Source organism: Eumetopias jubatus, unplaced genomic scaffold (assembly GCF_037043125.1).
Source record: "Eumetopias jubatus isolate StellerSeaLion01/CBP00866 unplaced genomic scaffold, mEumJub1_p1.0 scaffold_4, whole genome shotgun sequence".
NCBI lineage: Eukaryota > Metazoa > Chordata > Mammalia > Carnivora > Otariidae > Eumetopias > Eumetopias jubatus.
In genome coordinates, this window is record NW_028274810.1 from 117,620,907 (window position 1) to 117,638,895 (window position 17,989).

At 44.0% G+C, this 17,989-nt stretch overlaps 2 protein-coding genes across 3 annotated transcripts in view; one reads left to right on the forward strand and one right to left on the reverse strand.

The window, feature by feature from the left end:
• Window positions 1-5,924, forward strand: part of OC90 (otoconin 90) — a 31,349-nt gene extending 25,425 nt beyond the window's left edge. The window contains exons 11-13 of the mRNA XM_088022879.1: window positions 429-600; window positions 3,235-3,341; window positions 5,587-5,924. Of these exons, the coding sequence (XP_087879005.1) occupies window positions 429-600; window positions 3,235-3,341; window positions 5,587-5,924 (617 nt within the window). The remainder of the gene's footprint in view (window positions 1-428; window positions 601-3,234; window positions 3,342-5,586) is intronic.
• A 3,813-nt stretch (window positions 5,925-9,737) lies between these two features.
• EFR3A (EFR3 homolog A) overlaps window positions 9,738-17,989 on the reverse strand; it is a 112,869-nt gene continuing 104,617 nt past the window's right edge. For both annotated transcript variants that reach the window (XM_028105612.2, XM_088022759.1), the window contains exons 21-23: window positions 16,519-16,622; window positions 15,955-16,004; window positions 9,738-12,157 (exon numbers count right to left, since the gene is read on the reverse strand). In XM_028105612.2, coding sequence (XP_027961413.1) covers window positions 12,052-12,157; window positions 15,955-16,004; window positions 16,519-16,622 — 260 coding nt within the window. In that variant the 3' untranslated portion in view covers window positions 9,738-12,051. The remainder of the gene's footprint in view (window positions 12,158-15,954; window positions 16,005-16,518; window positions 16,623-17,989) is intronic.

The following is a 17,989-nucleotide window of genomic DNA, read 5'->3' on the forward strand; positions in this document are numbered from 1 at the left end:
AAGGCCAACCCAGGCAGAGTGTGCTAAGCTGCTGGAGTCAGGAGGTCTAGGAGGACAGACAGGATGCCCCCAGATGCTGGGCACTGCCCGGGCCTCAGTGGGACACAGTCATTCTACTCAGCAATCACATGTGGCCGAAGAGCACCTCTGGTCCTGACCAGCCCCCCACCCTTCAGTGGGGATTTAACCAGGAGTCTGGGCAGAGCTGTAGAAGCCTGGCAAGGAAGACTAACTCTCTGAAAGCCAACTCATGCCAGACGGGATGCCAGACAGGGGGACTAGCCCGTAGCAGCTTTTCCAGAAGAAGGGCAATGGGAGGCGAGGACACAGCGTTTCCTCGGATGTTCAGTACCCATCTGGATCGCTGCCTGCTAGTGTGAACTCTGTCCTGATGTCCCTGCTCTCCTGACAGCCCTGTTTCTCATCAGCCTGTGACAGGTTGACCTTCTTGTACCTGGGAAGCAGGGACAATGCGTGGGTGATGCCTCAGCTCGGAGAGATGCTCTTCTGCCTGACATCCCGATGCCCAGAAGAATTCGAATCTTATGGCTGTTACTGTGGGCAAGAAGGACGAGGCGAGCCAAGGGATGCCCTGGACAGGTAGGGACGGGCGAGGGTGGCAGGCCAGTGGTGCTGACGCTGCCCTCCGTGGGAGGTGATAACTCTCCTCTCCAATGGGCATGGCTTCAGGCTTCACAGACAGCACTGTCTCACTCGGAACGGCTGCTCACCATCATGGGCAGCTGAGGCTCAGACTTGTCCACAGTCACTCAGCAGGGAAGGGGTGCAGCCACACAGATCCTGATCTGTCTCTGTGGGGGGGGGGCTCTTTGCCCTGCAGGGGGCCACATGAAAGTTAGCTTCTCAGTAACTTTTTAAAAAAAGATTTATTTACTTATTTTTAGAGAGAGATTGAGAGAGAGAGAGAGAGAGAGAGAGAGAGCAGTGGGGAGGGGCAGAGGGAAAGGGAGAGAGAGAGTCTTAAGCAGACTCCGTGCTGAGTGCGGAGCCCGACACGGAGCTCGATCCCACGACACTGAGATCATGACCTGAGCCTAAACCCAGAGTTGGACACTTAACCAACTGAGCCACCCAGGTGCCCCAGCTTCTCAATAACTTTTAAGTATAACTACTCAATCTTATATCTGCCACTCTTGGAAGAATTTTCAGGGAACTCGTGCATTGGTGAACCCATTCATTCATTCATGTATGCGTTCAACCCTCCTTTCTTCAGCTTTTGCTCTGTGCCAGGCACTATGCTGGGTGGTGGAGACACACAAATGGTTAAGCCTGAAGGAAGCAAAGGGAAAGAAACTCTCAGCATCCCCAGAGGAGCTGCCTGGTGCAGGAGATGGGCACTTCAACCAAAAGACCACCAACATCATAAATGCGGCGGTCAAAACAGGGGGAACAGTGGAGGAGTCAACCTAGACAGGAGCTGCAGGAATATTCCAAGAGTAGAGTTGATAAGGCGTAAAGCCTGGCCACACATGGGGACTGTCCCAGCCCGTGGCCAGTGGGCTCTGCACTCAAAAGGTGTAGGACCCTTGGGATGGTGGGGTTGCTGAAGGAAAATCCACAGCTGGAGTAGATACTGGAGACAAGGAGAAGACAAGGCCCAGTGTCGTTAATATGCAGCTGCAGTGATGGCAGGCACATGGGGCACATCACCTGCAGTCTGGCTGGCTGTGTCACTCCCCCAGCCACCCACCTCCCTCCCTTTTCTCCCTCACTGCTCACGGCCATCCGGCCCTACCATCCGACCAAGCTCTGCAGGGCATCCGGTGGGGAGGAAGGTAGGGGCTCTGCTACACAGGCCACCTTCAAAACTTACCTCCCACCGGGTGACACGGAAGATGTGTCTACTCTAGCAGAGTGTCAACCACACTGTGGAATCGTAAGCATGTCTACACTAGCAAGTTCAACAATGTGGACTCCACTCTCCGAGACAGAGTACTCAGTGAGACAAAGCAAGTGGTAAAAGTCTAGGCAGAAGTCACTGTGTCCTGTTGAACCCCATGGAAAGACACTGGGGTCGCTCCTGACCACTGGGCATATTTCACAAAAAATGAGATTTGATTTGGGCAGGCAAGTAAGTTACAATATGGCTTCCCGACCTCTGCCGTGAAGAAGTTAAAACAAAGCCATCGCCTTGACCAAGGAAGAGTTACTCAAGTTGATCTCATTTTCTGCAAGGGTGTCTTTTCAAAGCCATGTATATTTTACATTCTGGGCAATTTGGGTGACTTCTAATGGTATTTTGATCATAGGTGATTTCTGATTCATTCGCTGACTTTAGATTTGAACTGCAATATTAGCTTTCCACCATCACCTGCCCCAGGCAGGTGCACGCACCAAGAGTGTGTGGCTCAGCTGTGAAGACAACTGAGTCCGTCCCTTGGCCACTGTGCCAGGCACGGTGGTGGTGCTCCCCCCATTGCTGGCAATGGGGGAAGCTGATACTCGGGTGAGCACAGGCTCTACAGAAAGGCATCCAGCCATGACGGAGCCCTGCTCTGGCTGTGGCCTCTGACCCATGTAAGAGCTGTTTAAGGACAGGGTGAGTGGTGATGAGAAGAGTTTGGGCGAGTGGGAGCTCCTCTGGGCTGGAGCTGTAACAAGATTCCTCTGGATGTCCATGTGGCTGGGGGACACTGGAGACTGTGGGGCTTTATCAGGCCCTGTTGGGGGTTTGTCTAGACACCAGTTCATTCCCATATGGTTCTGAGGTCTTGCTCCATGCTGGACGCTTTGCCAGATGTTCTTTATTTATGCTCAAGATCATTACTCTACCCTCTTTCAAGGCTGGGGTCCTTTCAAGGCGCTATAGATGTGAGATTAACTGTTCTATTAGGTAAAATGTTGGAGGGAGTGGGGTCACTGCTAGTCCTGATGGTACCTTTATGTAAACTAAAAACGGCACCCCTTCCTCAAGACTAGTTCCATCTGTTGGCAAATTACTGGCATAAATATACAAATCATTATCTTTGCAGTCAACAAAGTGATGATAAGAATACAAAAAAAGATTTTTTTTAAATAATAATATACATACAGTGTGACTGACAGTTTTAGATGTGGCATCTTTGTGCAGTGCACAACCTAAACAACCATACATGGTGGTCCTATGTGCACTGGAAAGGAGGCCTTGCCTTCTCTCACTGCTGTAGGGATTGTGGGAGAAGCAGTCCTTGTAGGAATTCCTGACTCAGCTGGGTTTTCCTTGGTCTTACTTAGGTGCTGTTTTTCCCACCACTGCTGCCTGGAGCAGGTGAGGCAACTGGGCTGCCTGCTTGAGAGGCTTCCTCGGTCACCAGTGGAATGTGCGGACGGTACAGCCAAGTGTAAGTGCTGTGAGGCTGTTCAGTGAGCTATGCCTTCACTCAGGTCAGCATCACGTATGGCTCAGGCCTCCCGATGCTTTCCCAACCACGTTTTCGTCTATAATGTGATTTAATACTCTTCTTAACCGTGAGGCACACTTACTCCCTGATCCTGCTGAGGGCACGGAAATTCAAGAGGCTAAGTCCGCTGCCGAAAGTCAGAGCTGGGTGGGAGCAGACCAGGAACAACAGAGCCTGTGCTTATGGAGTGCCTGCCACGTGCCGGCCAAAGCTCTCAAGACGGCCTAACAAAGTTAATCCTTCCAATGATCCTGTGAGGAGGTCCCGAGTCCTCCCTTGACGGAGGAGGCGGCTGAGGCCGAGGTCACACTGTAGAAAGAAGTTGGTGGTGGGAGCAGGAGTGGGGCCTGGACTCTGCCCTCGCTCAGCAGCAGCAGGGATCTCCCTGCCTCCTTGCGTGCAGGACCACGTGCACCCGTCATTCCTGGGAGCCCCGTGCCACTCCTGCACTAACTCACTCAGTTATCTATCCCACACGCCTTTCCTGGGAACTAGGAAGGCACTGAACAGGCGCAATCCCTGCCTCAAGTCCCCCACAGCCCGGAGGACAGACAGTCACGCAGGTGACTGCTCTCATCCCGGGTGGAAGGTGCTCACCGGAGTGCACAGGCTCCGGGAGCTGTGGAGGGCTTCTGAGCCTGCAGAGCAGGACGCGGGGGCCGGAGAACTGAGCAGAGTCGGAATGATGGTGAGGAGGGATCTTAGAAGAGGTTGTCAGGTTCCCAGATGGCCATGCTGGGTGTGGATGTTCCAAGAGAAGTGAAAAGAGGAAAATCGTGGCATTGGGGGCACTCCTGGCAGTGTAAGAACAGAAAGTGGGGGTGGGGGACGGCTGCGGTGCCAGGTGAGGCGGGAAGCTAGACGGGCACCAGATGATCCTGTCGAGGCATGAGGAGCCGGGGCGGGTTTAGAGCCACGAGTGACAGGATCCGATTATTGTCATTGTGCCGTGGGGTCTCACCTGCTCAGCTGAAGAAGGCTCCTTCGCTATCCCTGCAGCCTCACAGGGGGTCTGAACTCCTGTGGGGCTCCAGGGACCCAGCTCTGCCCTCCGTGAGCTCGGAGCAGTGTCCTGTGCCAGACGCAGTGCCGGGTCATGAGAACTGGGGGCAGAGCCTGCTCTGCGCTGTCCCGACACAAGGCCCGGAATCGCTCGGGGGAGCAGGCTCACGTGTGTGTCCACTCTGCTTTCGGGCCTGTGTTTGTGTGCCCCTCCTTTCGCTTCCTCGTGTTGGAAGGCAACAGTGTAGGAAATTTAGAGGGTGTGTGTGCTGAGAAAGAATCTGGCTGATGAACACCTCATGGTAGGTTCAGATGCAAAAAAGTCAGAACAAACACATCTTTAGCTTCACTGAAAACTAAAGGTAAGGATAGTATTTGCAGGAGGCGTATCTAAGTACCTTCACGCACATTACTTCATCTGAGTCAGATGCTATCCATCCCCACCCCCACTGCACGCAGCTGAAACATTCAAGAAATCGGGTAGGGTTGCTAGATCTAGCAAATAAAAAGACATTAACTTGAATTTCAGATAAACAACAAATAATTGTGTAAGTATGCCCCAAATGGATATACTTACATGAAGATATTGGTCTGAAATTCACATTTAACCAGGCATCCCATACTTTATCTGGCAATGTTAAAACAGATTGCAGCAGAACTACTTCCATCTGACAAAGGGGGAAGGTCTGGCCCAGAGAAGTAAGGAAGTAAGATATCTAACAGTTCTGTCCAACAAATATTTTCTGAGTGCCAACTCAGGAAATAGGGGTCAAGGACTGACTTAGCTGCTTGAACACATGGACGCTGCCAGCAAGGTTCTCCGTCCAGCGAGAGGGAAAGGTAAACACAGACACAGATGCTTCATGCACAATATCATTAACACACAACCTGCTAGGATAGAAGGAGCCACAGGTGGGATCTGATGGGAGCCCACGGGGAGCTATTCCCTTTACTCTGGGGGCTCAGGGAGGCTTTTCTGGAGGAGAGGGTGCCAAGGGGAGTCTTGACAAACAGGTATGAGTTCACCAGGAGAAAGTGAGAATATTCCCAGCAGGGAGATCACGGATGCTGGATGTCGCGAGGCTCCAAGATGGTGGGTGGGGGGACAGGGCTGAAGGGGCAGGCAGGCTGGCCACATGCCACCCTATGTCACACGTCTGCCACTCTGTTCTTGCCCTCTAAGGTGTGGGGCAGAGCCTGTGTGCGAAGCTGCTTTGTGCCTGTGACCAGATGGTGGCCGCGTGCGTGGCCTCTGCCTTCTTCAACCAAAGCCTCAAGTCATCGGGCACGCACGAGTGCAAGGGCCAGCAGCTGCCCTGCGAGGACAGCGTGCCCGGGGGCCCTGCGGCTTCCTCCCCTGGCTCCAGCTCTGAGGAGGACAGCGAGGAGGCCATGCCCCGCACAGAGGGCCCCAGAAGAACCAGAAGATTTTTGGGGAGGTCACTTGGTCCTGTGGGGACCAGGCGACAACATGGCCCCAGAGAGACCCCTGCAGAAAGCCACAAGCGCCGCCCCCAATAGGTCCCTCCCATTACCGTCCTCTCTGCGCTTCCGGCTCTGTCCTCCCGTCCTCAGCGCAGGCTCAAACGGAAGAGAGCCGGCAAGCCCCGTGCATTGTGATGCTTGTCAGCTCACATGGGAATGTGTTCCGTACTTCCTTCAGTGCGCCCTGGGAGCTCAATAAAAACTCCAATCGGTGTTCGTTTTGGTTTTGTTTTGAAGAAATGCTGTAGATACCAGTGCATGAGTAAATGCCAAAGATGACAGAGCCATGGAGCCAAAAATTATCTCCACTCCCTCATCACTGAAAGCTACTTTTCCTTCTATTAGAAAAAGAAAGGGGGGGTATATATTTAATCAATCTTAGGGGATCACCTGTGGGACACCAATAACCCGAGGATATGTGCCAAGGACTAAAACGACAGCTCTTCTGGGATGTGCCCCTAAAAACACACCTGCCATTTGAGTTTTCTGAGTGTCCATGAGCCACGGCCACCACCACCACGAAGAATTATGGCTCACCCTTGCCTTGGGTCCTCGACTTTTTTTTTTTTTTTTAATACGGTTTATTCCAGTGGCTGGAAGTTTTGGGGGTTTAAATGCCCATGCTGACAGAGGCAGATTAATATCATGGTAACTGTAAAAACCTGAAATTATACCCATCCTTCCACCACTCTTTAGAGATTCTCCTGTGTTACCAGGCAGAAGGTAGTGTGTTACCAGAACCTCCCTCCATATTCCATAGGAACACGAAGTCCTTGGTTCACATCACATCCTTGGTTCTCAATCCCCATAAATTACGTGTCTGGTAGTGAGATGGTAAGAGTCCCTGCCTGCTCCTCAGACAGGAAAGCACAACCGCTAGAGTTCAGTGTTGCTGACCTTCTCGTGGTAGGAAAATATTCTGAAGTTGGCAACAAGGTTAAGAAATTAAAAGGTCGTGGTGCCAATAGTAGACATCCTTCCTTCCTTGCCTTCCAAGGGATTCATGTGATGAGCACCCTTTTTTAAAAAAAGACTTTTTATTTATTTGAGATAGAGAGCAAGAGAGAGTGAGCAGGTGGGGAGACGGAGAAGCAGACTCCCCGCTGAGCAGGGAACCCGACGCAGGACTCATTCCCAGGACCCTGGGATCATGACCTCAGCCAAAGGCAGACACTTAATTGATTGAGCCACCCAGGTGTCCCATGATGAGCACCTTTTGGTGAATCCAACACATTGGTACCTTTTTCACCTGGTGACCTTAACTAACCACCAAAGCTGGGTTCTCCCAGAAGTGACCCCTCTGACAAGAACTCGAGAGCAAGTTTAGTTGGCAAGTGAGGGAGAGCCTGAGTGGAGACCGAAGAAATAGGGCAGGAAAGGTAGCCAGTGAAGGATGCCTTACCAAGCCAGTTACGAGAATACACACCGAGAGAGGAGAGAGATGGGGACATCAGCTTCTGTCACATCAGCCTTTACTCCCGGGGAGGGTGACATCTCCTTCTGGCCTGCGGCACACGGGAACAAAGCAGGCTCCACGGCAGAGAAAGCCTTCAGGTGCTTCAGTCAGCCAGCGGGCATCCAGTGGTGGAGGGGGGGGGGACTGGCTGCAACTAGCGCATGGCTGGCTGGCTCCTCCCTCCTTCAGCCCCGAAGCCAAGTCCCAACGGTCCACTCCCACCAGCAGTCCCAGTCGTGAGTTCAAGCCCTGAGCCGAGATCAACAGTTGGAACACTTAATGGACTGAGCCACCCAGGTGCCCCCAAACACGTTATCTTTATACAGAACAGGAAGGTCTGCCCTTGGCTCCAAAGGGTGACAGCCTCCCTACCTTCCTAGAGTCTGTTTGCTGGAATACATTGAGAAGATGGTCCAGAATAAAGGCTGTTGGTATCTGCATGCTCACATGACATGCACAGACACACAAATTGTCTGGCAACAATGGTCTCAGCTAATATTCCACTGAGAAAACTGAAGGTTTCCAACGGGAATGCTTTCATCTTCCTGCTGCCAAAGCTACAAAGTTAACTGCAGTCTCTCTCTTCCGTCTTGTTACAATGAAGTTTTCCCTATTCAGATCAAAGGTCAATCCCTCCAACTAGGCTCTGTGTAATGAATGCTCTAGTGCTTTCTTGGGTTTGACTCCTGTAAGTTTTCTTTTTTAGAGACAGAGAGCGCACATGCGTTGCGGGGGACCGGAGGGGACAGAGGGTAAGGGAGACTCTTAAGCAGGCTCCATGCCCGGATGCAGAGCTTGACCTCATGACCTGAGCTGAAATCAAGAGTCGGACGCTTAACTGACAGAGCTACCCAGGTGCCCCAATACTTCCTTTTTTAACCAATTTATTCTCTTCTTCTGTATCAATCTTATCAGCATGCAAACATGTCCTAAAATCTCCCATCTTTAAAAATCCCTCGACTCATTAAGCAAGATGGGGGAAGCATGGAAATTGTCAATCTGATGCTCCTAGCTTTAGTCTCGTCCCTAAATGCCAAACTAGATGGTGCTCTGCTGGACACTGTTGACCTGACTCGACATCAGCCAACACCTACCACTTACTCCACACACTGCTGTGTTAACCAGCCGCACATGGGCTTCAACCTGCCTCGTTCAGAGAGGTGGGATCTGACAATGTCTGCCTTCGAACTTCCCTTCTTCCTGCATTCTGACACAGGACTTCTCTGAGGAGGAAGCATGGGGCACCCTGGGAAACTACTCAGTGCTCAAGCACACACAATCCAGAAATGGGGGGAGGGTTGCTGCCAACAGGCCACCCACGTTCAGCAGGACGGACCTCCAGTCACCTACAGTGATGGACAATTCTTACATAAATCCTCTTAATGAGCCTTTTCTCCTTGCAATTCACAGTTCCAGGCCCTGGCCGGGTCTGCTGGGATTGCAGCCCAGAACAATCCCTGCGCGTCAGCCTCGGTCTTAGCTCAAGTTCTCCTAAAGCAGAGCCTGGGGCTCAAAGCGCAGGTAATTGGCAAATTTTATAGCAGGAGTAAGGAGGCAGCGCTTGATGTTCTACCTTGGCTCTACTTTTTCACTCATGTGAACTTGGTGCTTGAAATCAGTATTTATCAGAACAGCTGACAGGGTCCGACCACTTAAGGCTGGAAAGAAAGCAGCTTCCTGGAGGTGGAATAAGCAAACCAGGGTGGCACAGGGAACCAGAGCCACTATTCTTTTTCTTTTTCTTAGATCCTTTGTGTAAGTTATACAAGGAGAGAGGGTTGAGATGCAAACATTAAAACTGAAGCAGAGAAGGCAACTGCACTTTCCCAGTTCTCACTATGTGCTCCACCTTCACTGCATCTCGCCATGACCAGCAGTTACGGTTCTGATTCTTCTTCCACGGACATGCTGATGCATCCACCTGGCAACCTGAGTTTTACCAAAGCTCTTCATTTCTAACTAAAGCAAAATACTAAATAAACTTAATTTAGTAAATGTAATAGCTATTATAAATACCCACGTATCCAGAAGTAATTTGATTTTGTTTTATTGCTTACATATGAATTGCAAAGTAAATTTTTACATTTCAAAAAAACCTCACTGTTACATTTATTACATATATTGGCATGGATAAGACAAATGAGTTCCATGTTCAGATAGGAGGAAGAGAAATGTTAATTGCTGGTAAAGTGTGGTATTATTCTAAAAGATAATGAGTTCAGAAGCATTAAGGGGTGTTTGTGTTGTGTACACCGGCACGTGTGTTTGTATTCAGGTGAATTCCAATGACAGTCGAACTCTTTATAAGCAAAGTCAACACAAATATAAGGAATGTTTATATGTTAGCTATTCAGTGTCAAGGAAAAAAACAAAGCAAGTGTATGCAGCAAAAAGAGAATGATTAACAGTTTATTAAGAGTTTTAAATATCTACAAAAATATAGCCATACGGTGAACTTCAACAAATCCTAAACTTTCTGTCTCCAAACTGGCTAGAATACAGAACACACACCCATTACCTGGCAGGATGTCCTGCAATTTCCTGGAAAGGACAAACAAAGAAAAGACCCACTTTTGGGGAATCATTATTAACAAGACCAGTTCAGTCATCTAGGACATATAGAAGTCTACTGTGATTTAAAAACAACAAGAAAAAAAACCCTGCAAACCCCACATCAACAGTTGACAAACAGACCAAGAGAAAGGTGTGATAAACATTAATTCAAATGGTTTTCCTTTACATGCAATACATGCATTTCTTATACCACAGAGAAACATGAAATTTTGTAAAGTTTGTTTGCATGAGTGCAATTGAATATAGATCTCCTTTACTTATACTATTCAATTATATATGTTTTTCATACAAAAGCACACAGTGTTAATCTATAAAATGACATCCAAGTGGATGATGATTGTTTTTTTGCATGTCCCCCTGCTTAGATTTTGTTAAATGCACAAAAATTAATACACTTCTTTAAAAATACAGAAGAAAAAAAGGGAAATAAAAAACAGAAAACTTGGCCTATTATATGATGACACATCTTACCCAATCAAGAGGCAAAGTTACAGCGACAGCTGCAAGAAGGCCGTTCAACGCCTGCACTATCATTCTGAAACAAGGTGTTGCTTACCTACATTTAACACACTGCCCAGGAGGGCTGAGTATCATTTTATGGGTTTCAATGACTAGGCTATTTTGCAAGATGTTTCAAGATGCTGTACTTCATTTATTAAAAAAATCTGGGGTACGCTTGTTCTTTTGTTATTTCCTGACCTTTCTCTGTTTCTTGTACAGGTGCCTAATAATCATAAACTCAAACTTATAACCTGCCATTCTCACTGTAAGTTTTCAAACAAAAACAAAAGATAAAAACTGAGTTAGTTTTTGAGCTACAATTTTTGATATGTATATTGTTCTTTGTAAAAAGAAACTGAATCTGAAAAGGCAATACAGTTATAAAGAGGTTATTCTATAAAAATGTCCTACGAGAATTTTATAAGACTTGCAAAGAAAGTCATTCATTTTTGCTGTGTGATGGAATTCACTAAAATGCACATAATTTTAAGAAAACACTACAGGTCTCTGAGCACATGTATAGAGTACACATGTAACCTTGGTAACTTAACTCAACAGAAGCTCACATTGACGATCCTTAGCACACTTGATTGCTAAAGCCATAGGCACTCTTTTCAAATGGAATACACCAAATCCTAAACAAATGTATACAACTGAACAGTTCAAATCTTACAAATTAAAAGTCCATTTGGAGAATTTTCTGACTACGAAGATTTTAAATAATGCACAATATAAAAATGTAAGTAATGTGCTTTTGATAGAACTCAAAATGTACACACTCTTCACAGGTGAACTCGTAGCTGTTTTAAAAGTCTTTTTTTCCTACACTAAATATAGATCTGATTTAATTAATGGAGCCACAGCAAAATACTACTATAATTTCAAAGTATAGTCTGTAAACGAATACATCTTATGATGTAAAAAAATATTGCACAGTTTGGTATGCCAAGAGTAAGCTCTAAGCTTTTCTCAAGTAGAATGGTCAAACTCTTGGCAGAAAACACAGTATTACAAGAACTAGACACCTCTAAATATGGCGATTTTAGGGTTGGTCATATTCTGGGAATATTACTCAACAAATGTCTTATTACCATAAACAAGTTGAGGAATGCCTATCACATGTTATTATAGATCACAACATCTAAAACATGGGGACAACAAGCCACAGAACAGTTTTGCAGCCCCAAGATTAGCAATATATTTGTATGTATTTGCTTTTGCAGATAAACAAACACAAAAGCAATTCTATTTCTAAGCAGCTGTGCAGATGTTTAAGAAATACAGTAGACACTTCATACATCTTCAACCCTCTGGAGGCATGTTTTAAAATTACATGTTTGTGAAAAGTTTAAAATATACTGCTTAACTGTGGAATAACAGGAGATCAATACATGTCCAACTTCGAAAGCCAACAGGAACTGCAAAAGAAATCCATCTTCTCAAGTATTCTAAATCATGGATGGCTCCACCATTTCTAATGTGGTGTGAGCCAAGTGTTTGGTTGAAGAGAAGTCTCACTGTTATTCTCAACCATTATGTTAATACACATTAAGTATTAAGTAAACCCTTGAAAACTCAGCGTGGCCTTCATTTTTCGGCTTTAGATCCTACGCTGAGGTCTTCATGAGCCACTCAGTACACACACAGATCTGGAAACTTCATCTCATAGACTGGGACGGACTGGTACTGGGCATGCCCAGAAGTAATGGTCAGTGTTCCTGATGGACTGGGAGGAGGGCTGTAAGAGAGAACAAGCACGGTCAACAGGTACACTGGAAAGCTGTTCATTTCACAGAGCACTCTCCTGACTGCATGCAAACAGCAGAGACACCCAGCGTCGCTGCTGGCTAGCTACAAGGCTATGTGGGGCAAAGATCACAGTGCTATCAAGCTGTTCTTAAGTCTGAACGAGACATTTTCTTTTGAATATGTGTGTGTGTAATTTTTTATAATAGGATTACATTATACCATTCTGGTAAGCTTGCTCTGCTTCACTAGCAGAAAAATCTTTCATATGTACACATACTGTCCTTTTTGCTGACAGCATGGTATTTCATTATGTGGATACACTGTGAGGGTATCTGATCTAATCCAGTGGATAAATGCAGGTTCATTTCCATTTTCCAGTATTATAAATAATATTCAGAGGTCTACTCTTATACACACATCATTTTATCCTGATTGTCTCTAGGTTTATAGTCTTACAAACACAATTTCTTAAGCAAAGCATACTCACAAATTTGACTTTGATATATATTGCCAGAATACTAGCAATTTATACATTCAACACTGAAGTATTCTTGTTCTCTTTTTCTTCTTCTTTTTTTTAAATCTTTGCCAATCTGGCAGGCAAAAGGGGATTCATTCCTATTTTTATTTTTAATTTTTGGGTTACTACTAGTGCTACATATCACAAAGATATCTACAAAAGATTTAGTATCCATTTTGTTTCTTTAAAACAAATTGTCTATTTGAGTCCACTGCCTGTACTTTACTCAGATGGTTTTCTCTTATCAATATGGGAAACTCATTTTTTTGTATGATATTAATGCTTTTCCACAATTGTACTATTTGAGTCTCAACCCTGTGTTTTGGGTTTTGTTTTGCCAAATGCTTAAAAATCTTACAAAAAATCACTTATGATTTCTTCTGACCATCCGCAGAGAACTGGTGTCTTTAAGATACTAATTTTCTATTCAAAGCAAGGTATGAGTTTTCATTTATGACATATTCCTATGCATATTTTAGAGATTTATAATTATTTTATATAAGTCATATTTAGTTCTTTGAGTTTGTTAGTGTTTTATAGTTACGAATCTATGGGAATAGATTTTCACTACCATTCATATAGTAATGACTTTAATGTATGCACAAATATTAACTTCATATAACTGTCTAGCTCTAAATTGTTCTTAAGCTATTCAGTTGTTTCTATTTTCCTGATATATTATTCTATTTCTGGCAACTAATAATTATTTTGCAATCACCGTTCCAATATTTGTAATATCCCCCCTCTTACTAAGGGATAATTTTCAGAGTGAAATGCACAGATTCTAAGTATACTTATCCACTCGTGTGATCATACCCCAATAAAGATAATGAACATGTTCGTCATTCAAAAAAGTTCCTTTGTGTCCCTAGTCAATTTCTCCATACTCCCACATCCCCACATCCAACAACTATATTCTGATCGCTATCGCTGATGATTAGTGTTGCTTGTTTCTGAATTTCATACAGTCTATACATACAGCCTGTAAGAATGGTCCATACAAGCTACACTCTTTTATGTCTGGTTTCTTTTGCTCAAGATGCTTTTTTAACCAAAAAAAAAAAAAAAAATGTGTTCCTTGACATTCATGTACGTATCTTTCTGTGAATGTAAGTTTTCATTTCTCTGGGTAAATAAATACTGAGAAATGGGATTACAGGATTAAGAGCAGGTCTATGTTTAACTTTGTAAGAAAGTGCTAACATTTTACAAAGTGTTTGTACATTTATATCCCCATGAGCACTGTAGAGCATTCTTCTATAACATCCAATGTGTTGTTAGGCTCATCCTATGAAATTCTTTCACACACTGTGTCACTCTGTTCTTGCATTTGATCTGGTTCTTTTTTAGTTTCCTCTTCTCTCCTAAAACATGTGTGTATTTCCCTTTAAAAATTCTTTAATGTACGTGTGTGTATTTTTAGGTCCTTGCCTACTAATTCCAATAACTGGATCGTCTGTGGGCTGCCTGCTCCCCGTACTATATCTTCCTGCTCCTCTGGATTCCTTATCATCTTCTTTATTGCACTAAGATCAAAGGGAATGAAAGAACAATGGAGACTGAAGTGTAAGAGTTTGTTGTTTCTTCTCTTGAGAAAACCAACCCTTTCCTCTGTCTGGTGCTTAGAGTGCAGGCAAGCGAACAAGAGGAAATATATCAAACAAGAACAAAAAGCTCTGTATCAGGTAAGCCATCCAGAACTCCTCCTTCCTAACTAGGTGACCCTGGATAAGTTACCTAACTTCTACGTGCCTCTGTTTCTATACTTGCCAAGTAAAATTAATCGCTACCCTTTTTAAAGGTCTGTTATAAACATTTAATCAAATAATGTAGTTAGTATAGTGCCTAGAAAAGAAGTGTTCAATAAATAATAACTACTGGTAGTAAGTGCTCAATAAATACTATTAGTAGGCTTTGCAGTATCGATAAAAAGAGAATTAGTCATAATCCTTCTTCTCAAATATTCAATCCATTTGGCCATGACGGTGTGATTAAATGTAACATGGTGGGTCCTAGCAACATTCCTTTTAAGAAGAGCGTTATGGATTTGAATTTTTATTTTTCCACTCAGTAGCCGGATGACCTACAAGTTATTTCTCTAAAGCCTCAGTGTTTTTACCTAGAAAGCGAAAAAAATAGCATCTACCTACATTTTCAGGACTGTGGTGAGATTTAGCAGAAATAACAGACAGAAAACATGCAGCATAAGAGCCATTATAAAACAGACCATAACTATTATAATTAACAGGCACCAAATAAGTAAATGCCCACAGCCATCAATTTTCTCTGAATCTAAGGTATATCACATATTGCGTACTATAGTCTGAATTTCTGTTCTGAAATTTTTTAAATGAGTAATTCTTAGTTTAGTGGGGGTGGCAAGCTTGGTGGGGAAATGCCTAGATTAAGAGGTGTACTGATGAAAACATGCCTTGCACAGGACGGCCGAAAAAAGACTGAACTAAAAAAGCAAGTGGACAACAACGTGTACCTGTCTCTCCTATTTATAGAATCCTACGCTTGAAGCAAAAGAGACTTAGCTCATCAATTAAAAACATAAAACATACAGCTGGTGTATAAAAAAAACTCCAAAAGCCCAGCTTCGAACTATGCCTCCTCCACTGTGCCGCCTCAGACAAAGGCCATCGTCCACACTGAGGTCACAGAAGGACGTGCATAAACGCCTTCCCTAGAGGGAACCTACTGTTGTCTCTCCCTCGGTCTTGTGCTTCCCTACTTCAGCACCAACAGACACAAGTATAGAACCATATGACCAAGTACGTTAGATGCTGTATGTCTGGGACATAAAGTTACAACAGGACTGCAATGGGTCTGACTGAAGAAAGTTTAATGATTGAAGTGAGCCATCTGCATAGGGAGAATCAGTCTTGCCCGGGAAAGAACCATGAGGTTGAACGATATAAAACTGCAGTTTTTTGCAAATGAAAATGGTTAAATATGAGAAATTACCTGGTTAAACATATTAGAATGTGAGTCTTCCAAATTACCCAGATTTCCTTACCTGACCACGTGGAAGGAATGATCTAAAAAGGAAAGTTGGGACAGCTGGGAGACACTGGGAAGCAATGCTATCAAGTTCTGTCCAAACAGAATAACCACCAACACAGAGGCACCTCTGCGATCCTGTGTTCGCCCTAACTGAAAAGCACTATTACTTCAACATGATCAGCCACAAATCTACATGGGGGTTTAACAATTTCTATTTTGTTGTTATTTTATCACTGTTGTAGTAATAAAATTCTTACCGTATGGTGAGTTCCAGTATTTGAGCAAGTCTATCATGAAGCAAATTTGCCTACAAGGAGAAAAAAAAATGTTTAAGAATGGATTTTTTTATTTCCCAAATATCCATCTGTACTAATGCAAATGCAATTTAAAGGACAAAGCATAAGTGCAACCACGAAGCTGATGGTACAGAGTGCTTTCATGTTTTGGCTTCCTCTGTCCCATCCACCGGAATTTAATGTCAAGTTTCTTTTCCACTTCCTAGCTCACTGGGAGAAACAAACCAAGAGACACATAAAACCAAATACCCACAGCTAAGTCCCTGAAAACCACTACACAAGAAGTACCACAGCAGCAATAATCCTCAACATTCAGTCCGGGAGCTGCCTTCTCCATTGACTTGTACTACACACACAGATCACTGAGGCCTCCCAGCCAGGCCACCAGGGTTTTCAGTCCCCACCTGATACATTCCCTTGTGTTCTGTGGATCTGCACAAAGCGTGGAACCTACCAACTAATGACCAAGAAGATGTCCACAAAATCAAACTCTTCCCACACCCCCTTTACTATTTGTTCACTTACTTTGGATTCACACTGTGCTGCTATTTCTTCAAAAGGTGCTTTCTGGAATTTCTCTATCACAAGACGCCTCTTTTCCTTTTCCTGTTCTTCCATACCACTGGTATCTATATAAATGTTTACAAAGACCCATTAAAGGGATTACAGATTTTCACAGAACCTTGCCAATGACCATAAAAGCAAACACTCTATAAATCAAAAATAAAGGTAACTTATAGGACTAGTTTTAAAAGGAAAAAAGCAAAAGACTGAACATCCCTGAAATAAGGCTAGAGAGCAGATATACAAAACATTTTTTTAATCTAAGGGTTAAAGCTACATAGTACAAGATCCTTTCTCAAAGACCACCTTTGTCTCTCTTTCCAAAATAGCAGGAGAATGACAACTTCCTGCAAGGCGAACAACCTCAAGGCCCCACCTGAAAGATGATTCTTGTATGAATATTCATGCCTTGGTACATGAGATACTAAACTAAAAGTCTGCTGAACTTGATACTGAATGGCACAGTGGAAATACAGAGCAGCCATTTGGAATGTATTGTTTCAGACTTTTGCATATATCTTGAAAAGACATGTTTTATCTTAAAATGATGTGTGGCCTGACCAAAGTTTGTGGATAGTAAAATAAATAAATGCCTGTTACATCTGCTTAAGAATATGGAAATAGGCCTAATTTATGGCTTATTTGTTAATGGTCTACCGCAACCCCCCAGCAATTCTTCAGGTTGTTTTGTTTTTTTGTTTGTTTTTTTCCTGGTCGAGAATTTCACACGATGAAATACACTGTGTTCAACGTTCTTTAACCCAGGCTGCTTTTCAGGTAGACAAACCGTAGGTTACAATTAGCTAGTTTTAAAAAGTGGAAATAGAAATAGCAGGTAGAAAGGAAACAGGCTATTACAGATTTTTCCTTTGAAACTGTGGCAGGTTAAAATAATTGAAGAATTTATACACTTCTGAATGACTAATAGAGAATTATGATCACCTCTCTGTTGTTCCCTAGAACAGGGTAAGCAGCTCCAATGGCCAGAGGCCAGGCGGGACACATAAATGTTTACATTAGGTCAGGTAAAAGCAGTAGGAAATAAGGGAATGTGGGCAAGATGAGGTAGGTACACCCCGGTCTTATGTCAATTTCTGAAGATACTTCAAACTAAATTTGGCCTGCAGGCAGCAAGTCTGTTTGCCATGCATTAGGCAGTTCTCAAGCTTTTTGGTTTCAAGAGTCCTTTCCTTTACATCCTTGAAAGTTATGAAAAAACCAAATTGTTGAATATCCACTGATACTTTCCATATTACAACATAAAACTGAGGAACTTTAAAAACATTTAATTCCTTTAAAAATAATTCATTTTAAAATTATGAAACCATTATATGTTGACATAAATAACAATTCTTTAATGAAAAAATGACCGTACTTTCCAAAGTGAAAAAACTCAGTGAGGAGAATGGCATTGCTTTATATTTCTACAAAT